Source organism: Camelus ferus, chromosome 8, assembly GCF_009834535.1.
Source record: "Camelus ferus isolate YT-003-E chromosome 8, BCGSAC_Cfer_1.0, whole genome shotgun sequence".
NCBI lineage: Eukaryota > Metazoa > Chordata > Mammalia > Artiodactyla > Camelidae > Camelus > Camelus ferus.
In genome coordinates this window covers 43062680-43086021 of record NC_045703.1, presented here as the reverse complement: position 1 = coordinate 43086021, position 23342 = coordinate 43062680, and the positions used below count along the sequence as shown (strand labels likewise).

At 34.3% G+C, this 23342-nt stretch overlaps 2 protein-coding genes across 5 annotated transcripts in view; one reads left to right on the top strand and one right to left on the bottom strand.

Annotated features, from left to right (window-relative positions):
* Positions 1-8900, bottom strand: part of LOC116665386 (sex comb on midleg-like protein 1) — a 64551-nt gene extending 55651 nt beyond the window's left edge. The window contains exon 1 of one of the 2 annotated variants that reach the window (XM_032484843.1): positions 8807-8900. The gene's annotated coding sequence lies outside the window, so the exon portion shown is untranslated. The remainder of the gene's footprint in view (positions 1-8806) is intronic. The other variant, XM_032484844.1, reaches the window with a different exon arrangement.
* The window catches only part of ECHDC1 (ethylmalonyl-CoA decarboxylase 1), a 48758-nt gene extending 25795 nt beyond the window's left edge, over positions 1-22963 (top strand). For 2 of the 3 annotated variants that reach the window (XM_006192668.3, XM_014566005.2), the window contains exons 4-6: positions 988-1040; positions 3417-3497; positions 21621-22963. In XM_006192668.3, coding sequence (XP_006192730.1) covers positions 988-1040; positions 3417-3497; positions 21621-22029 — 543 coding nt within the window. In that variant the 3' untranslated portion in view covers positions 22030-22963. The remainder of the gene's footprint in view (positions 1-987; positions 1041-3416; positions 3498-21620) is intronic. The other variant, XM_032484847.1, reaches the window with a different exon arrangement.
* The last annotated feature ends 379 nt before the right edge of the window (positions 22964-23342 follow it).

Here is a 23342-nt window from a genome sequence, read left to right as displayed (position 1 = left end):
CTGAAGTATAGTTGTGACTTGCTCAAGTTTATTTTCTTATTAAGAGGTAACATTAGGATTAAAACAGCTTTTTCACTCCCAATTGGTTTTGCTATGCTGAACTTTAAGTATTGGCAGAATGTGAAATTTCTAGCAGGTTTGGGGATTCTACATGAAAACAACAGTTGAAGCAATGGGAATGGCTGAGACTTCGAAGGAAGAAATTGTAGGTAAAGGAGAGAAAGAGAATCATGGATTGGATTTTTGGTAATACAGCAGTTAGCTGAATAAGGAGAGACAAAGAGGAAAACTAGAAAAGAGCAATCAAAGACATAGGAAGAGGATCAGGAGTGGAAAATGTGGCTGGAAACTCAGAATATCAAAGTGAAGAAACTGGTCAAGGCAAGATATATATGTTTGGTCTCTGGAGAGACAGAGGAAGATGATAATAAGGAAAAGTCTTTATTTAATTTAAAGCCTAATTTAACAAATAGGAGATTATTAGAAACTTTTGAGGAGAGTCTTTTGAGAGAAGGCTGAAGCCCAGATTATACCAGGTTGAAGAAAGTATATGAGGAAAAAAAAAAGAGGCAGTGAAGTTACACTACAGTTAAGAAAATTGTTTTTTACATATTTATATTCTTAAGGGATCAGAGTTTGGGATAATAGGTGGGTATGTCTTATGCCTCTTCCCCCCTAATTTCCCTGAGTAGATCTCTACACTTTTCTGGAGTGTGTGATCTGACCGTCACAGCTAAGTCTTTGCTAAGTCTTTGCAGTAGCATGCAAGGCTGAGACCAAGGAACCCTAGAAGATCAACACAGTCGAACACTGCATCATTTGCATGTCAGATAGCATCAAAGAGTTTTAAATGAAAATCTCATTTTAAAAAGTTTGGTATATTTTTGTTTTTATTACTTTCTAAATACTGAAAATGTGAAAATGTTTTTAAAAATTTTCTTCTATAATACGTTTGTGTTATACCTTTGTGTTTATTCTTATTTAAAGGATGGAATGGCCTTATGCATGTTCATGCAAAACACCTTAACAAGATTTGTGAGGTAATGTATCTTTTTTTTTTTTTTAAATACAATTTCTAACCAACAAGGACCTACCATATAGCACAGGAAACTATACTCAACATCTTGTAATAACCTATAATGGAAAAGAACCTGAAAAATAATGTATATATATGTATAACTGAATCACTTCGCTGTATATCTGAAACTTATACAACGTTGTAAGTCAGCTATACCTCAATAAAAAAGTTAAAAAAAAGAAGAAAGAAAAACACACACACAAATAAAAATAAAAACAATTTCCAAAAATCCAGAAATAGCTGTTTATTATTCTGTGTTTTGCAATAGTTAAAAAATAGTCATTGATTTTCTAATTATATTTATTCTAGTGATAAAATATCTATTTGTGCCATCAAGGGTAGTCATTTAATTAAATGTTAGTGAAGTACACACAAGTATTTAGAAAGTAAGAGACATGAGAGATAAAAAGAATTTAAGACATAGTACTTTCCTCTAAAGAGCTTTATATTACCAGCTATATTTATAGACATGGGAAAGTTAAATACTGGTATTAGAGCAGAATAGACACTGGTCAAGAGATGACATCTAAAGATGACCTACATTCAAATTTAGTGGAATATGTAGTGAAGTGGTCTCTATCTCAAGGAGAGAGGAAAAGAATTACCAATTGGAAAGCCTTTTACAGATTTCCAAGGAAGATGAATTCACCTTGCACCTAGATGAGGAAGAAAAGGAGGATATTCTTCTTGGCCTGTCATGATGCATTTGAGGTTACAGGGCCGATTAGCTTTCTACTTCCATATTCTGAATGTAAACAATTTAAACATTGTGAAAAATAAAGAAATTCATATTTATTTAATATACTTGTTAATTATACATCACTGTTTTTTTTTCTTTTTCTTTTCTTTCTTTCTTTCTTTTTTTTTTTTTTTTTTGGTATTCTCTGTATGTAAGAGTCTAGAAAGAAAAATGGAATCAACATTACTATTCTAAAATACTTTTTCATTGTCTTAGCTCCTGTTCACCTACCTCTCCCTATTACATTTGACTTTTTCCTAAATAAATCTTAAGTTTTTGATTTAAAAAATCCCTTTTATTTGGAAGCAGTGTGTGTTAAGAAATTTTTAATTACTTTAGACCTGCACCTTTTCATTTTGGTGAGAACCTACAAAAAATTCTATACTTCGAAACATTTCAGATTTATCTTTTAATATTCACGCACCTCCTCTGCAAAGTGGGTCTTTACAAACAAGAAAGGTGAAGGTATGTTTTTACTTCAGAACCATGACTACAGAACCAGATTTATACAGGATCAGTCTCTGGATCACTTCAGTTGAGTAATGAACAAATTTTTGATAGGAACCTTCATAATAACACGGTTTTGGAGCTCAGTCTTCTATATCACATTTCTTCCCTTTGGATACAGCCTCAAATTTCCCATTTATTACCTGATATCAGTAAAATGGACTAAGGCAATATTACATTGAAATATTCTGATTTGCAGTTGCAGAGAGGTTCCAGGAGCTGTATACAGGGCAGATATTGTGGGTTGGATTCCAGATTGCCCCCATAAAGCAGTATCAAAATAGAGCAAGTCACACAAATTTTTTGGCTTCCCGGTGCATATAAAAGTTATGTTTACACTATACTTTAGTCTATTAAGTATGCAATAACATTATATCTAAAAAAAGCAATGTATATACCTTAATTAAATACTACTTTGTTGCTTAAAAATGCTAACCATCATCAGAGCCATCAGCGAATTGTAATCTTTTGCTGGTGGAGAATCTTACCTCGAAGCTGAAGGCTGCTGACTGATCAGGGTGGTCATTGCTGAACATTGGGGTGGCTGTGGCTATTTCTTAAAATAAGACTATGAAGTTTGCTGCATTGACTGACTTTCTTTCACAAACAATTTGTCTGCAGTAGCATTTTACCCATGGTAGAAGGTCATTCAAAATTGGAGTCAATCCTCTCAAACCTTGCCTGATTTATCAAATAAGTTTTATGGAATATTTTAAATCCTTTGTTGTTATTTTAACAATATTCACAGCATCTTTACCAGGAGTAAATTCCATTTCAAGAAACCATTTTCTTTGTTCATCCATAAGAAACAGCTCCTCATCTGTTGAAGTTTTATAATGAGATTGTAGCAAGTCAGTTACATTTGCAGGCACCACTGTAGTATGAATTGTTGTATCTTCAGTATTACACTGGATTTGCTGCTTATGATATACAAGCATGTGGTTCTACTGTCCTTTGAGGTGTGTTTATTATTATAAATGTAGTTCAGTAATTTTGTTTCTACTGCATCTTAAAATTTTTAATAACATTTATAAATTAATATTGAAATTTAAAATAGTAACATCCATTTTTCCTTTTTCCTCCAATATACAGACTTCCTTTAATAAGTGTTGCACTTGTTCAAGGTCGGGCATTGGGCGGAGGAGCAGAACTTACTACAGCATGTGATTTCAGGTAGGATTAAAAATTGTATTACTCTTGGCATAAATGTAACTAACACATGCTCAAATTTATTTTTTTGCCTGAATATAAATAGTGTATATATTCTTACACAGGATAATCAATTAGCAGATATTTCCTTTTTGCCAATCGTTAGAGGAGATAATTTTGGTCAGTCTAATATAACTCCATCATTACTTTGTTACTATGCATTTCAAGCAGTTAACAAAACAAAATGTTTTAATCAAATCCGTATTAGCAAAGTCCCTGGAGAGGGAAACCAAGGAAATATATGAAACTTTAAGATTTAAAAGAATTATACAAAGAAAAGAACCCTTCCCCCCCCCCAAAAAAAATCTAAAGGAAAAAAAGAGAATGGAGAAAAAGTCTGCTGTAGTTGTCTCCTTATTAATAAAAAGTTTTCTGAAATCCATTTGCTATCTTTACTGTGATTTGTAGTAACTTTGTGATTTGGGGCTGATTAGGGAATAAACTTAGAGAAGGTTATTTGGGACCAACAAACCTTCAATTTTACTGCAGTATTAAATTGCAGTACTTTATAGGAATGATGCAATTTTGGTAAGGTCTTTTTTGTTTTGGTTTTGTGTGTATAAAACATAAATGTAGACTTTAATGACTTGCTACAAAGTGAGAACCTATGTAACCATGTTGTAGGTCAAGAATTGGAACATTACCAGCACTCCAACCCCCCCACCCCCACATGCCCCTCCTAAGTCTTATCCCCCTCATTTCTATCTACAGGAAACTTACCTTGAGTTTCATGATAGTTACTTTCTTACTTTCTTTTATAGTTTTGTATGCTAACTATTCTGTAACCAATAGAGTCTATTTTTTCTTTTTTAACGTTATATAAATGGCAACATATACTAATAGAAAGACTATGAGGAAAGATTCAGTAAGCTAATTCATGCAGAGTAGTAACATTTTATATTAATTTTTCTTCTTTTTTAAATCTATGACTCGGTTTTCAATTTATAAGTTGAAATATATCACTTTGTATTCACATAAATAGAGACTTTAAAATAGTTTTGGTATGTAAGACAATTTACAAAGATCTCAGCCTCTTTGAAAACTAATACTTCCTAATTGGAAAGGATTCTTGTACATGATGAAAATGGCCATTTCATGACAGTGCCCTCTGCTGTCATCAACGTAGAGTGCATCAGGATGCTACATTTCGTTCTGTGAGACAATGTGGGGCTAAACATAAAATGCTCTGTGTGAAAAAGGATTAAATGCTTTTCTCACTTCACCCTGAAATACAGATACTTATAGAATATATAATATAAATGTATAATTATATAACATATAACATATAAAGTATATAGTTAAATACATAATTTAATATATTTAAAGAATTCTAAGCCATGTGTGAAAGTACATTACTACACTTAAAAATCACCTACATAAAAGTAAGTGCAAATTAAAACTTTACAGGTGTACTTTGGAGAAAGTATACCCTCTAAAATAGAGTCTGGTGTTCATCTTTAAGTATTTATTAGACTTTTGCATCAACGTTTATATTTATTCCTGATCTATGTTTGGGTGTAGTTAGGGTTTAAGGCAAAAGGCAAAATCACAGGGAAAAATAATCAGAGATTGTTTACTCCTTTGCCACTGCTAATTTACCTTGCTGTGTTGTTCTCCTCTAAATGAAGGAAGTATCATGTGTCCTAGAACCTCATGAAATATTTATTTTTTTGGTCAGGAGGTGTCTGAGGGTACTGCCCTCATCAGGCATATTCAGTAACATACCAGATACATTCATTTTTCCAATGAAGACATATTCATTTGTGGGCCAACTATTTGGCATATACAGGACACTCATATTAAATTGAGTTCAGTAGATTCATTAAACATGTGTTTAGCACCCATTTATGCTAGGAACTGCCATTCAAGAAACTTTTATGTCTTGGTTTTTGTTTAATTATTCTTGTAATATAGTTTTATTACATCTTATAAAATTATTGGTCCACTGACATGAAACTAAAAAAATAGAAACTGATCCTTCATAACAAAAGTGTGAAAAGCACAGTCCTAGAATTGTTTGGCCCTTTTAAATTGACACACTAAATGCAAAAGTTCTTAAAACTTAAAGGCTAACAGAGAAGATTATATACCAAACTATATTCCTAGTCACAGCTGCAAGGAAGCAATAAATCAATACAAGTTCTCTAGCTGATTCCACCCCCTCCCAACTTTATCAACACCGTGTCAGTTATCTTCTGCGACAAACTGCTTTAGCTGTATTCTAAAAAGATCTGCTTGTTCCAAAAAAAAAAAAAACACCAAAAGATTTCATAGCATTCTGCTAAAAAGGTAAGTTCTTTCCTTAGGCATATATTTTGGTTCTTTTTAGCTTGTTTGACTTTCTAACTTAGAGAATGCCTGGAATCCACTCAACTGACACTTTCATTCCTGCTGTTCTTTTATTACAAATGGAAACTATTTCAGAAGATGTGAGATATTCTTAATACAAATATTCCAAAGAAGTGAATTCATACAACATTCTGGCATTGCCCCTCTCCCTGTTCCCAAACCCTTTAAGCACCAGCTGATTATACATGTAATGAATGAATATGTTAGAAACACTCAGGACTACTTGGCAAATACAGACCTTCATACTAAACTGCTTTCAACTGAGTCATAAATTTCATGTGAAACATTCTTATAGAAAATGGCTTTTTAAAAACATTTTCTAAAACGAAACATTAACCTATGAATTGAAAAGTGGCATTCCATAGTGCTCAGAATCTAGTCACTCCAACATTATGTTTCCCTTTAGTGACAAATGGATGAGAAAATAAAAATCTAGAACTGTGATAAAATAAATTTGCCTCTAATTTTTAAAATTTGTCTTGATTAATTAAAATATCTAGAATGAAATATAAATTAAGAAAATATTTATTTGAGTATTAGTTTCTTGCTGCAGCCATAACAGATTACCACAAATTTGGTGACTTAAAACAGCATCAGTTTAATTATCTCACAGATAGGTAGGTACTGAAGTCTGATGGGACCCAGCTGGTTTCTGCAGACTTGGCCACATAAGGGCACATCTGCATGTTGGCTGGATTGGGTTCTGAGGACTCTGAGGGAGCATCTGCTTCCAGGCTCACCCAGGTTACAGCTGGCAGAATTGAGCCCCATGCACAAGTAGGACTGAGGTCCCTATTTTTCTTGCTGACTATCCGCCAGAGGCCAGTTTTGCCCCTAAAGGATGCCTGCATTCCTGCTCCTGTTTTCCATGTGGGCCTCCTTCAGCAATGGTCAGTTAAGTTCCTTTCACATACTGAACCTTTCTCATTTACCCTTCTGCTGCAGCTCTGACTGTAGCTGGAGAAAGTTTCCTGCTTTTAAGAGCTCACGTGGGCCCACTCAGGTAATCCAGGATAATCCCCCTATTTTGCTATATGTAACCTTAATTACATCTGTGCAGTCCCTTTTGCTGTGTGAAGTAACATACGCACAACTCCAGGAATTAGGGCATGGACATCTTTGTGGGGCCATTCTACCTACAACATATGGGCTTGGCATAGAGAATACAGTTGCCAGATTTTTTTGCTAACTTTTATATTCCTTTCTGATCACCAGTGAAAACTGGTGACTTTGTTATTCTGTTACCCTCATAAACTGTATCTTTTTAAATTTTTGTTTAGATACCTTTTAGAAAACATTAGTCAAAGTTCCTGTATACACCAAATTTATAAAGGTTCACTGATAAAAATATCTCAAAACTACCCATGAAAATAGAAAATGACAAACTCAGCCTGCTTGACTTTTCAGCATCAATTTTTGGCAATCAAAAGCACAAAAACAGTTTAATTACATGTCTGAATTTTTTTTGCCACTGAATTTGGTATAAGAGAGAAATTGGAATTGTATTTTTTGTTTGGAAATATAGGCCCTCTGTGTCTGTGGATTCCACATCTGAGGATTCAACCAACCAAGGATGGAAAATAGTTGGGAAAAAATTTTCCAGAAAGTTTCAAAATATTTAAATATTCAGAACTTGAATTTGCTAGGTGCTGGCAACTATGTACATAGCATTTACATTGTATTAGGTATTATAAGTGATCCAGAGATGACTTAAAGTATATGGGAGGATGTGAGTGAGTTATATACAAATACTGCACCATTTTACATAAGGGAATTGAGCATCCGAGGATTTGGTATCTGCAGAGGGTCTGGAACCAATCTTGGAATGGACAGAGTTTCCCTACTCACTTAGACTCACTAGTTTTTAACATTTTGCTGTTTTGGTTTTGTTTTTCACTTCGTGTGTGTGTGTGTATTTTTTTATGTATAATACATATAATAATTTTTCCTGAGAAATTTAGGAGTAGGTTGCAAACATCTTGCTCTTTTACTCCTTTAAATACATACACACAAATATGTATATTCTTTTTTAAGAACTAGAATATTCTCTTACATAGTCCCAGCACAATTGTTGAATGTAGGAAGCTTTACATTAATGCAGTGCTTTTATCTAATATACTGTCCATATTCCAGGTGTGTCAGCTCGGCACTAACTCCCAGTATAGCAGTGTTTCCCTCCACTGCAGGACTGTGTACTGCACTTAGTTGTCAGAGCCCTTTTCTCTCTTTTAGTCTGAAAGGATTCTTCGGCCAACCCTTGTCTTTCATGACTTGACATTTTTAAAGAAAACAGGCCATGTTTTGTTTTTTGTTTTTCAATAGATTGTTCATCGCTTTGGTGTCTTCTGATGATTTCATTCAGGTTATGTATCTCTGGATAATACCCCTACAAAAGGGATATTGTATTGTCAAAGAGTATCACATCTGAACACACACAATGTCTTTCCGCCTGTCATTGGTGATGCTAAATTTGATCACCCTGTCGAAGTGTTTGGTTTCTCCACTGTGGTTGCTTTTTTCCTCCTTGCAACTAGTAATATTCTTCTTTTTGCCGAACTTTCTCCACTGTGTTGAGCATTCCTGATTATTATTGCCCAAACCATCTTTGCTAAGATGATCGCAAATTTTTATTTCTCTAACTTCACCATTTCCTGCATGTATATCAGTTGTCATTCTGCTCTGACGACAAGCCCTCCTTTACCTGTTTCTTGTGTGTGTATGTGTGCATGTGTGTATTTATCATCAGTGTGAACTAATGGATTCTTATTTTTTAGTGGTTTATGGTTCATTACTATCCTTGATTATTTTGATGCATAAATTGTCCCAGATTTGGCCAATGGGAAGCCTTTCAATCTGGCTCCTGTGTCTTTTTTGAAATGCTCCACCATTCATTCATCCATTCATTCATTTGAGCACTTACTTACTTTCTGAGTATAATAAGATAGTCCAGACTCATCTTATGTCTTCCTCTTCTTGGCCCTGGTCTCTGGCATTTCTCATGGGAGCACTAGTTCCTTTAAGGCAGAGGGGAGGTGGGTAATATTTAAAAACCAAGATCTAGATGCTGGGTGTTCTCATTGCTCCTGGCATCTTTGTTTCTAGACTCTGAGCAAACAAAGCTAGATCATGCATTAATTAATTAGAGGTCATGAGTTTATATTGATATCTCCAAGCCCAGTCTGTTCCTACAAAGTTTGTTCTTGTCTTTTCCCATTTCTTATTGTATCTCCTGCAACAGCCATGACCCCAGCTCCCAATAACACCAGCATATTTATTCATTTACTTAATCTTACAAAGCATATAAGGTAATTTTAAAATTATTGTCCCTATATCATTATGAAAAGTGAAACTATTAAAAAGAGTTCAAGTTTTGCAGGTTTGTTTTTCTCCCAGACCAAGGGTAAATAGTCAAAGGTAATTTTTCTGTCTTCAGTGTATTATTTATTTGAAATACTTTGGTTCAGTTAGTTTTTGTATTCAGTTTTAATTTTTCTTTCCTCCCATTCTTGTTAATTGAATTTTATGTTTTGAATATGTACACTGTTCCAGTGAGTAACTGTGTGTGTGGACTTTTTTGATAGTATTAATGTTATCTCGTAAGGTTAAATTCTACAAATAAGATTGCTGAATCACAGGTTAAATGGATATTTAGTTTTATTAGATTTTGCTAAATTCTCTAGGGAATAGACCATTCTTCCATTTTCTCTAGTCTGTTTCACTTTCCTTTGCCAAAAAAGGCTACTTAACTTAAACTTTTTTTTTTGCCAATCTGATAAGTGAGAAATAGTATTTCAGCATAGTTTTAATGTGCATTTTCCTTTAAGTAAGTGAAATTGATCACATTTTCATATGGTTAAGAACAATTTTTGTACCTTTTTTGTGAATTATCTATTCATGTTTTGGTTATTTCTCTATAGGATATTTGGCTTATTTCCCTTAGTTTTTATAAATTCTTTAAATATTAGGGACATTTGTTATTCTCAATGATATATTTTTATGTGTTTGCCCAGCTTGTCACTGTTGTTTCAGTTGTTTTAGTTGTACATATATTTACATATATTACATGTTCTTTGTCTGTTTCTGTTTTCTTTTTTTAGCCAGTTCTTAGTCTCTTGGTTGTTTCCCTCTTTGTCTTCAGTGACCCTTCCTCAATTTTTATTCAAACCTGTTCTTGTCTTTTTTCTTCTATTTCTTGAGTCAGTCAGCTCTTACTCATTTTATGTCTCCACCCACTACACTTTTTTTTTTTTTGTACATTTCTATCCCTGATTTAAAAAATTCTGATTCAGGAATTTTCTTTTTCCATATAACTATGCTATTTGAAGATATTTTTCAGTTTGGAGTGATCATTACAGTTTTTTTCTTTAATTTCACATTTTTCTGCTTGGGAAGGGAGGCACTTTTCATCAAATGAAATGTTTGAATTTTACATGTTTTGCTTTATTCTTACAGTAGTTTTTTTTTTTATAGAACTGGCTTGATGTTTTCTATTCCTAAGTATTTTGTGGCTAGGATTCCTTGGTTGAGAATGCCATCATCTAACAGTTTAGTTTTTGGATGGATGACATTGGTAATGGTGATAACAGTGGAAATGGGAGAGGAGCTGGCATGACTTTTGTATCTCTTGTTTTTACAGAATCCTTATTTTTCCCCCCTCTTACGTTTTTTCTCTTGTATTTCTCCAAGGAAACCACCCCTTTTCTACTTACCTGGGTCTGCTTCAGAAATGGTGCTTACTTAAAACTGTAACTTTCAGCCTTACTCATTTTCAAAAGTGAAATCTTTTTTTTTTTAATTTGGTGTTCATTCCTCTACTTACAAATCATTTTAAAGATGTAGTATTCTCTGCCTCTGCATAGTCTTGTGGGTATGGATCATGTCTGGCTTTCTTTTGCTCATTGCTAATTTTTTAACTTTGGGGAGGTTGTGTGGGGATGTTAGGAATTAATCAGGAGTCATTATTTTGAGACCAACCCCTGAAATTTTACTTTTTACAAATACAGTAGATTTATCAGTGAAATTTTCCAAACATTTAAGAAGAAGTAACACCAATCTTACATTACATCCTCACATTCATTGCAATCTTACAGTAACACCCTTTCATTGAATAGAAAAAGAAGTTATACTTCCAGCTCTTTTAATGAGTATAATATTTATTCCCAAACCTAAAAATGACATTATAAGAAAGAAAACTATAGACCAATCACTCTCATGAACATAAATGTAAAGATCCTTAACAAGATATTAATAAATTAAATCTAATGATAAAAAGGATAATACATCATGACCAAGAGTGTCTTATTCCAGAAATGCAAGGTTGGTTTAACATTACAAAATGAATTGGTATAATATACCACATTAACAAAAAAACGGAGAAAAATCATATTACAATCTTGATAGATGCAGAAAAAGCATTTGACAAAATTCAACATCTATTCATGATAAAAACTCTTAGCAAACTAGGAAAGAACTTTCTTAGTCTAATAAAGAACATTTATAAAAATCTTACAGCAGACATCTCATAATGATAAAAATATTGAAAGCTTTCCCTCTGACATCAGGAACAAAGTGGGTACTGTCACCACTTCTGGTCATCATTGTGCTAGAAATCCCAAACAGTTCAGTGAGGCAAGATTAAAGAAGTTATAAGGATTGGATTATAAGAAATAAAACCTTATTATTCACAAATGATATGATTGTGTATATAGAAAGAATATGTAACTATATATTACCCAAAAGAATATATACCCAAGAGAATATATAACTAATCTACTAGAATAAGTTAATTTTATAAGTTTGTTGGCTGTGAGGCCAATAAAAATCAGTAGCATTCTGTATGCCAGCAGCAGACAACAAAAATTTTAAAAACAATAACATTTACAGTAGCATTAAAAAAAAAAAAACCTAGAAACAAATCTAACAAGAAGCATCTGACTTCTACACTGAAAACTAGAAAACATTACTAAAAGAAATTAAGGAAGACCTAAATAAATAATGAAATATACCACATCTGAGGAATAAAAGACTCAATATTACAAAAATTCACTTCTCCTCCAAAATAATCTCCAGATTTCATGTAATCGCAGTAACAATCCAGCAAGTTTCTGTGTGTGTGTGTGTGTGTGTGTGTGTGTGTGTGTGTGTGAACTGAGTCTCTAAAATTCATATGAAAATGCAGGGTACCAAGAAAAAATAAGGTAATTATGAAGAACAGAATTGGAAGGTCTGTATTACATATAGGAAGCCTATTATAAAACTGTAGTAATTTAGAACAGTGTGCTCTTTGCACAAAGATAGAAAATCTGGCCAGTAGAGATCCAGAAACAGATCCAAATGGTATGGTCATTTAAGACAGACATGACACTGTAGTGCAGTGGGGAAAGGATGGTCTCTTTAGTAAATGCATGTGTATGTGTAAAAATCAATTCCAGATGAATTGCAAATCTAAAAGTGAAAGGTAAAACAGTAAACTTTTTGAAAGAAAGCAGGACAATATCTCCGTGATCTTGAAGTGGTCAAAGATTTCTTAAATAGGACACAATAATCACTAACCATAAAGAAAAACATTGATAAATTAGATTGTTAAGATTAATCATTTCTATCAGAAACAAAACTAGAAGAATAAAAATGCAACCCACAGAGTAAGAGACGGTTATCTCAGTATTTTGAATCCATAAAAGACATATCTAGAATATATAAAGAACTCCTTCAAAGCTATAAGATAGGCAACCCAATTAAAACAAGTGGGCAGACAACTTGAACTGACTTTCCACAGAGGATATCTGAATGGCCAAAAGGTAGGTTAAAAAGTACTCATTAGTTATTAAGGAAATGCAAATTAAAATGACAGTTCCTTTCTACTCTGTACCCACCAGAAGAACTACCTGAGATGAAAAAGACGGAATAGATCGAGTGTTAGTAGGGTGTGGAGCAAGTGCAACTCTCACAAACTACTGATGGGAGTGTAAATTGGTACAAAATTTTGGAAAAGGCCAGTATCTACTAAAGTTGAATAATGCCATATGCCCCGTGACACAGTCATTTTACTCCTAGGTATATGCAGTGGGTAGAATAATGGTCTTCCAAAAATGTCTTTAGCTTAACCCTGGAGCCAATGACTATGTTATGATATATAGGAAAGGGCAATTAGGTTGCAGTTGGAAAGAAGGTTGCTTATCTGCTGAATTTAAAGTAGAGATTCTCCTGGTGGGTGGGCCTAGTGTGATTACAAGTGTTGTTGAAGTGGAGGAGGGAGGCTGAAGAGTTTAGGGTCAGAAAAGGAAGTACAGTAACAGGTGCAAGGTAAGAGGAATGCAGTGTGAGGACTCAACCCACCTCTGCAGGCTTTGAAGATGGAGGAATGCGGTTAGAAATGTGGACAGCCTCTAGAAGCTAGAAAAGGCAAAGAAATGGACTCTCCCTTGGAGCCTGTAGAAAAGAATGCATCCCTACCAAAATCTTGATTTTTAAACCAGTGAGACTCATGTTGGACTTTTAACCTATAGATCTATAAGATAATAAAGTTGTGTTGTTTCAAGCCACCAAAGTTACAGTAATTTGTTACAGCAGCAGTAGAAAAGTAAGACAGTATAAATCCAGGAGAAATGCATACAAATGGTCACCTAAAGATATGTCCTACAATATTCATAGCAGCACCATTCATATTAGCTAAAGACTGGAAACAACCCTAAATGTCCATCAACAGTGGGAGGGATAAATCAGAGTAGACAAAGTTAGTTGAATGATTTTAATGGCTCATGTCATCAAACGATGATAGTCTGATGCATTCACTTCCAATGTAGAAATAACCTGCTAACTTAATATTGACCAACTTAGGACCAATGCTGGCTGGTCAGGGTACACTGTCTTTTGAGATGCTGGGCATAACACTGAAATACTATTACTTAGCGATCTCTTTTCTAGAATTCATGCAGACGTTTACCATTTGGTTAGTAAGTAGAATATTTGGTAAAAGTTAAAACATGCATGGAAATGACTCTCACCAACTTCAGGATATTTGTTGCCAGTGGAGAGAGAAGGAAGTGGGAAAAAGAAGGGAAAGAGATGAGAATAGAGCTCAGAAATAAATGTGGCAAAAAGTTCGTATCTGTAACATCTGAGTGATGAGTACATGAATATGTTATTATTTTTGTATTTTTGAAATATTTTGTAATTAGAAAAAGTTCTTAATAGCATACATTAATTCTACTAACTATGTGTGATACATACCCGGTTTTCCACCTTCAGTCAGACCTTAATTAGATTTCTAGCCCTCAGTGTTCTTTAAAGTGCCAGCAGGGGACCAATCATGCTTTTATATTCTGATTTTACTAAGTTAATATTGGAGGAAAAAAAGAATCTTGTTTGGGCTTCGGAAATTGCGCAGGTCTGGTGTCCACACTTAGGAAATCTGCATTCCTCAACGAGTGTTACAGCGCTTTTAACATTCACCTAAAAGTAACATGTTATAGGTCCAGCAAATCCTTGTTTTTTTTTTTCTTTTTAATGGAGATTGTTTTCCCCACTGAGTCTTTACACTAACAACTAAAGGAATGGAACAAAAAGAATCCTTGAATAGTTAAGTTTTCCAGAAGGTGAAAGATGAGAAGGGGTGATGGTGGTGGTGGGCGCTAGTTGTGGTGGTGCCGTGGGAGGAATGTGTGAGGGCAGGAAAGTTAACAGCACAACAGAATGGAAGGGAAATCAGGCTTAAGTGCTTCCACCACCCAGACAGAGTAGTGGCCCCCAAAGATGCCTGCCCACACTCTGTTACTCCCCAGAACTTGTTATTAACATTTGGCAGAAGGGACATTGCCAGTGCAATTAAGGTTCTGGATTTTAAAACGGAGATTATCCTGGATTATCCAGATGGAGCCAATTCACATGAACCTTTAAAAATAAAGACATGAGGCAGAATGGGAAGTCTGAGAGATGAGAAGCATGGGAAGGCTTGAAGATGGAGAAGGGGACCACGAGCCAGGACCGCAGCTGGCCTCTAGAGAAAAACAATCCCTAGCTGAAAGCCAGCAAACAGACAGGGACCTCAGTCCTCAAGTTGCGTGAAACTCAGGTCTGCTGACAACCTGAATGAGTGGAAGTGCATTCATTCCAGGGACTCCAGAGAGGAAGGCAGTGCTGCCACCACCCTGATTCAGCCTAGGGAGACTAAGCAGAGGGCCTGGCTGAGCCAGGGTGTACCCAGACTTCTGACGTTCAGAGTGAATGTTTTCTAAGCCACTAAATTTGGGTTATAGAATTAATAGCAAATAGTACAGGTCATAATATTTTTTAAATGTTTATTGTGCTTTCTGATTATAAAAAGCTATGTGCTCATTCTGGTGAATATGAATCACCTGGGGATTTTATTAAAATACAGTTCTAATTTCATAGATCTGGGGTGAGGACTGAGGTAATGCCAAGGTTGCTAGTCCACAGACCACACACTGAATAATGATTATTTTGAAAATACTGATTTTAAAAATATTTTAAGTATTTTGGAAGTACAATATACCTTACTGCATATTAAAAAAATTTTTTAAATCCCTTATTGGGTGATCCAAGAATAATAAATTATGTCTAGGTATCTGTTTTTATTAACAAAAATTTTAAAATATACAGTTAGACTGTATATAAAATAGATAAACAACAAGTTTCTACTGTATAGCACAGAGAACTATATTCAATATCTTGTAGTAACCTATAATGGAAAAGAATATGAAAAGGAATATATGTATGTATATGTGTGACTCAGACGTAACACGGTACACCAGAAATTGACACAACATTGTAAACTGACTATACTTCAATTAAAAAAAGAATAAAAAAATATACAGTTAGGTATAGAGTAAAAAAGTTGCTACCATCAAAAGATAGCTAGCATTAGCATTATGGTGTGCTTTCTTCATGTCTTTATAAAAAGACATATATATAACTTTTTATTTTAAAAAAATTAAGATTATATATCATATAGTTTATAATGACAGTGTTTCCATATCCTTAAGTGTACTTGGAAAACACGAATTTAGTAAGCTTAAAATATTCTATCAGTATGGATGTACTAAAATATCCTTTGTTTCTAATTTTTCTCTATTATGATTAATGCTGTGATAACTACCTTATACATAGGCTTTGTCCTTTTGGATTATTAGCTTAGAATAAATCCTAGTACTAATTATATAATTCAGTACTTAATCAAAGGATATGAAAATTTTCAAGGTTTTTGATATATAGTGCCAAGTTACCCTCCAGGAAAGATTCTGCCAATTTATACTACCACTAGCAGCATTTGAGTGTCTGTTTGAGAGCATCCTTTCTTATAATGATTATACTCTTAAAAAGATCTTTTCTAATTTTGATAATCAAAAATTAAATTTTAATTTGCATTTTTAAAGGTTTTTAGTGAGGCATAAATTTTCGTACATTCATTGATGTGTGTGTGTGAATTGTCTACATTTTCTTTTTGTTTTTCTTTGGAGTATCAAGATTTTAGCTGTTTATACACTGAATGAAAAACACATTTTATTCCCCTCTCTCTAGAGAAATAAAATTCTCAACTATGCAATTTAGAGCCTGCCCATCTAATTTGTCTCCAATCTCTAACATTGTTTTCATGAATATAAATAACCCCAGCCAAAGGTATTAGCATTTCCAGCTGCTACCCGTTAGTGCAAAGTATATTACAAAGAAAGGGAGCTGGAGACATGCTGTCCCAAGGGAGCACGGAGGGGAGCCCTTTTCTAAAATACTAACTTAATGAATAAAACACAAAATATATAGACATAATAGACATATGTGCTCATGTGTGCGCGTGCACACACACACACACACACCCCCCCAACCAACAAATCCCAGAGTCATTAAAAAACAAATTCCATTTTTGCTGTGTCAGTGCCTGTACTCTGAATATATGTCCACCTCAGGAAGCAGTCACGTTGCCCATGTTGCTCTGTTTTGTAGTAATCACTGTATTATCTGGAAATTCTTACTTTGATATCAAGAAAATCCACCTCTGAGCATGCTAGGATTACTAACTGAATGTTATAATCAGACTTGATATTCCCCAAACGTTTTCCTGTCTGTTTCCCCCTCACTGTACCACCACTACCACACACACACACACACACACACACACTCATTCAGCCGCCTACTCTCTTACTCAGGCAGTTTCTTTGCATAAAATACATGGAGTCTCATGAGGGTAATCATCTTAGAGTAGGAAATGAGAAAGGTGAAATATGGGGAGAATCTTTGGGTTCTTTCCTTCCATTTTCCATAATCATCTTGTGATGGCGGCAGATAGAGAGCAGCAGGAAGGCGCATGTGCAAACAAATAAGTGCTTATGTTGAAGGCATGATTTTAAAGTACTGTTTGTGGTCAGAGATGGCTGTTGCTATTATATAATTTTATGTAATGTGCTTCCCTATGTCACCATAGTTTGCGTTACTGTGTTTGGTTTGCTCTTAATATGCCATGCAAAAGGACCAGCAATTTCTGGCCCTAAAGTTTACTTAACCAATGGCTAGACTTAAAATTTATCACATCATGTTATTTAATTTTGTAACAGGAATGCTTGCTTTAAAATTTTTTTAAATATTTATGCTTTTACTTATATTGCACAATATTTCTTAAGTTAGTCTTAGATATATGTGGTCTTTTTTTTTTTCAATCAATTTGGAATCTTCTTCAGCCGTGTCAATAACAGAACACAGTATTATTTCTACCTTTATGTGGAAACCTAAAATTGTATATATTTTGTAGTCACCATTAACAGATATTGAGGAAGGATGGTATACTATTATTTGCTGGGTTTTCAGTGTGAGCGTAGCTCTTTTACATTCAGTTTTAGGGACTGAGTGACTTTAGCCCAGGGAACAACTTTATAATGCCTTTCTAGGAGAAACACTACTGTTATTTGTAGTGACTTACCTGCTAATGCAGCCAACTTGGTAATAATAGATGCCAGTACACACAGAGTTTAATATGTGTCAGGCAGTGTGAGGCTACAAAATACATACAACTTTTATATGCCAAAGAGAAGTATAAATAATACTGTGCTCTGTAGATGTGGCTGAGGCAGATTTCACACTGATTTTTTCCATAAACACAATTCCTCTAAGATTCTGTTTAAAAGAATTATAGTGCATGTATATATATATATATATATGTGTGTGTGTGTGTGTGTGTGTGTGTGTGTGTGTGTTCCAAGTGAGTTTCATATATTAACTCATTCAATACTCGTGATAACTCTATGGCATAAGTACTACTGTTGTATCTATTTTATAAACAAGCATGCTGAGGCCCAGAGATGTTAAATAATTTACTCTTCATCCTCTTTATACCATGTGTCTTTTTTTCTTTGCTATATTTTACAAGGTGCTACATGCAACCAGTCTGATGGCCAAGCTAGGCAGTCTGGTATATGACTGTGTACTTGACATCAAAGCTGCACTCTTCCCAATGCAATTATTTGTTTCTATCTTTACCAGAGTCCATTAAAAGTACTTCTAATAATAAATGTTTAAAAAAACCTTTTTCTTTCATACCTTTTACTAAACTTCCTATTTTAGTGAAATTTCGTAATTGTCTTAAAATTAATTTTCTTGAGTACATTTGTTCAAAGTCCTGCAACTTATAGCTAACTCACCAAAGAGCAGTAGCACAGTGAACAATCCTCTCAGGTATCAGCATTGACTTTGCATCACCTTCAAAGGTGATCCTCTTCCCCAAGGTATGGGTAGTTTTTCCTGTAACATTGATGCATGTGTACTATGATGATAAGTGTATCCACATCTGATTAATTTCCTCATCTCCCCTCTCCCAAGGTGTCACAGGAAATTTTAAACCTTGCCAATAATAATTACACTAATTAACAGTCAGAATATACTTATAATTCTTTTACTTGTTAAAATAAGAGAATTTAATATGGTTTTATAAATGAGTCTGCATATAAGGATTAAGAATCTTGTTTTCTACATAGATTAATAGATTATACCTCGCAATAAATTACATCACAGTTAACTGTATCTAAACTCTCAGTAACTAGTGTGTAATCCTGTAAGGCTTATCAGGAAGCAGTTTCTATTTTTGGATATATCTTACTGATACGTTATTTTCTTCATAAATTCTGGCTATCACTACTGAAAATTTTATATTTAAACTTTAGCCTTTAGATTAACAAAGAGTCCTGTGAAAGGGTACCATCTGAATGTTTCATATTTCTCTCATTTTAAACTACCTGGTGTTCTTTTGTCACTATTAACTTTTGGGGTCATATTTACTGATGTAATATGTATATGAGTACACAAGACACCCGGGGCATGTGACATATAAAGATTGGATGTTAGAGTTTGATCACAACAGATATTTTTACAAAGATTACCTCAGGATTTTGTTAAGAGTTGTAAAATATGATTCAAGAAGTCATACCTCACCTTATAAAATATGGCAAAGGGGAAAAAAACACACGGTATAAAGATGGTATTAAACATTCTTCTTTAGAAGAAAATAATTCCAAATAAAATGTGCTTATTACATAGATGACTTTTGTGTCATAAGCTCATCTACATTATCCCAGCATCTAGGACTTTAACCAGTTTTTATGTTCAGCTTATTTTAAATGAGTTTTTTCCTGACATAATTCTTTTCTGTATTGTAGGCATAGCCAACATCAGTGTCAATTCCAGGATATAAGTAGGAATGGTAACACATTTAATTTATTCTGTGAAAAGGATTGTGTTCAATATAAATATTCCTATTTCTAATCTATTAGAGTTTACTGTAATCTCTGTTACGTTCCTAATTTCTGACCCTGTTTATTATAACAAGGCAATACTCCTCCAATTTGAGGCTAGATTCAGATTCTTAAAACACTTGTTCTTTCTTCCCTACCATTTAAAAATTATTTATTGAAAACTACTATTTTCATGGCTATTTGCTTTTAAAAGCAGTTGTCCATAATTGAGGCAGATTTTTTCCCTTACAAAAATTCACAGCTGTGAAGAGAAAGTTCTCTTTCCCAGTGGGTTAATAAATAGGCTTTTGTGAGAATTCTCTATTGGAATACTTCTCTTGATTTAAGGGTCAAAGACTGAGAGTCTGTTGTTCTTGGTTCTAAAGCAACCAAACCACCTGCAGCTGAGCATTGAACACTTTGGAATACTGAACGTAATGTCTTCATTTTTGTAATAAGTTTCAAAGCAATAACATCTCTTAAAAATTAAAATTCAGATACGAACTTTGGTCTAAATGAGAGGTTTTAACATAGTGAATGCTTTTCATTTGAAGCATGCAGTCAAAACACAATTCAGGTTGTGTTTCCTAAACAGTATAGCTTTATGCAGTGTGTTAATAGTATACACGTATTTAATTGGCAGATGTGATTGCGGTGCCCACTAATCTGTGTTTATTCCCTTTTATTGTTCCCCTTTGCTTATTAATCACCCTACTCATAAAAGTCCTAAGATTTGGGGAAATGAATCCCTGCTATAGGAAATTAATCCTTTCAAGTCCAACCCAAGCCATTATCAACTTTCTTAATGGTATCCCTGTGTCTAGCTGACTGCTGACGTTTACCATAAGGTGAAGAGCACACATAATGAAGCTAACTTGCCTGGGTTTAAAATTCTGGCCCTGCTATAGCTGCACGGCCTTTGGGTGAGCTATTTAATCTCTTTTGCCTCGGATTCCCCCTCTGTGAAATGAGCGTGTTACTGCACCTCATATAGTTGTTCTGATGATTATTTAACATAAAGTTCACAGTTGAACAGTTGGTGTGCTATTAAATGCTAAAGTCTTAACACAGCAACATGGGCTTTGATCAAACTCCTCCTGAAAAGCTTCACACTTAAAAAATGAAATCCACCTCCTAAGGACCTGTTAGCTGACCTCTGATTTCATCTCCCATCACTCTCTGCTGACTATATTCCAGCTACATTAGCCTGTTCCCCAGAGATACTAAGCAGTTGTACTTCAAGGCTTTTGCACTTGTAATTCCCTCTTCCTGGAATTCCTTCAGTTTTTTGCATCATTCACTTGGGTAGCTGCTCAAATACACAGAAGCCTTCTGCATCTAAAATAGCACACCCCCAACACACATACCCTCATTCTCTAGTCCCTTGCCCCATTTTCTTTATAGCATTTATCACCACTGACATTATATTGTTTAGTGTCTTTCTGTCCTAACCGGCATGTAAACTGAGGGAGGGATTTTATTTTGGTCATTCCTGTAGTCCCACACCTAGACCACCTGGCATTGGTAGTGCTTAATAACTGTCTGTTGGAAGACTGGACCAATCTATCCTGAGTTAAAAAAAACTGCCACTCCCCCCCTGGCTAAGGACTACTGACCTTAACTTACTATGCATTTTTTTTCATGGTATGCGCCTAACATTTCCTACTCTCACATTTCACTTTAATCCAGATTTTCTCATTAGGCTACAACTCATTTTAGAAAGATATACTTTGGGCTTTTAGAAGTAAACAAAAACATAAAATACAGACTAGACTCTTATATGCAAAGTAAAAGATAAGCAAGCACAACAAAAATGTTAACCTTGTTTTCAAAGGGAGGTGCTAAGTACTGTGTGGTAAACTGAATTCTACACTTAGATTTTTTGAACGTTCAGTTTTTAATAGAACATATACCTATCTATAATAGAGATGTCAGATCAGATTATGAATAGGTAGTACTTTATGACTAAAGCATATGTTGTTTCAGAAGTTTCTTTTCTCTTTTGCAGGTTAATGACTGCACAGAGTGAGATCAGATTTGTCCACAAGGAGATGGGTATAATACCAAGCTGGGGCGGTGCAACCCGGCTGGTTGAAATAATCGGCAGTAGACAGGCTCTCAGAGTGTTAAGTGGGGCCCTTAAACTGGATTCAAAAAAAGCTTTACACATAGGAATGGTTGAAGAGATCTTGCAGTCTTCAGATGAAACTGAATGTCTCAAAGAGGCACGAGAATGGCTACAGCAGTTTACCAACGGGCCACCAGAAGTAATCAGAGCTTTGAAAAAATCTGTTTCTTCAGTCAAAGAGCTTTGTTTCAAGGAGGCATTACAGACTGAAAGAGATCTCTTAGGAACAGTTTGGGGTGGACCTGCAAATTTAGAGGCTATTGCTAGGAAAGAAAAATTTAATAAATAGCTTTTTAAAAAATGATGTACTACAAGTAAAACTCCCAGATTAATATGTACAAAAGTTAAATGATACTAAATATCAATGTCAGAAGTACTTTGAAGGCTGTTTGTATTTGGGTTTGTATTTTAATAAGTGAGTACCTGCACTCACTGGTCTAGTTTTCAGTATATCTGGGTATTTATCAAGTAATCTGGAACATGTGGCTAAAATATACACCACTTTTGGCTTGAAAATTATAATCAATTCCCAGATTCCCAAAATAGCCCTTAGGCTCTAACCAAAGACCGATTTTTGAAAGGAAAAACTACTATTTCTGGTGTTACTTATCATAAAGTCTCTGTTTTTGTCTTAGGAGATAATTTACAAAAATAACTTAATGAAACTTACAGAACACAAGTGGAGAGGTCAGGGGACAGGAAGATATGCAAAGGTATCAGCAATCCTTTTCTTCTGCTCCAAACACTTGGAGTAAAGAAGTCATGGGGAATTGGCTCTTCTTTTAAATAAAGATGCTCTTGACCTCACTCCCCGACAAATTTCAACCTTACTTTAAATTATCTACTAAACAATGAAAGCCGCCATATGGAAAGTCTACTAACTCTACAAAATTGGCCAGTCCCTTTGTGTACTCCAGAATTCCCAAACTAATATACTTTTGCATTTTATACCAAATTTCTACTTTTGTTTCTGGAAAACTAGCTAACTTTTCTTCTTTTGTAACTAGCTATCTTTTAAAAGTAAATTTAATAAAAATACACAACTGAAACTTTTATGATCACCTCAGTAATACAGGCTTTATAAAAGTAAGTCAAAGAATTAAGTCCTACTTCTAATGTATCACAAGAAGTAAAAAATTAATTTTTAAAGTAGAAAGCTTTTGCTATTGTAACAATTCAGATTTGAAAATCATATTAAAAATAATTTGCATATGCTTCATCAACATGATCCTGTCCTGACTTGGGAAAATATAGTAAGACAAACTCATATTACTTTTCTTCAGAACCAAATTCTGTATTACCAAGTTAACCCAACACTTCCTACCTTGTCATAGATTCTACACCATTTTGTGTCAAGTCAATTTGTGCCTACTAATGCTGTTTAGAAATAAGCCTAACATTTAATTCAGATTAGTGTTAGGCCATTAATGAAGACTGGCAAGGAAAATCTAAAATATATATGGTCTCTACCATCAGTTATTTAAGAAATTTAAGTCTCACTGGCTTTAGGCTTATTTCTATACATATTTATTCCATGCACATTGCCTGCAGACTCTTGTTTAAATATTCTCTATGAAGAAATCAAAGTTTTCTAAGCAGGTA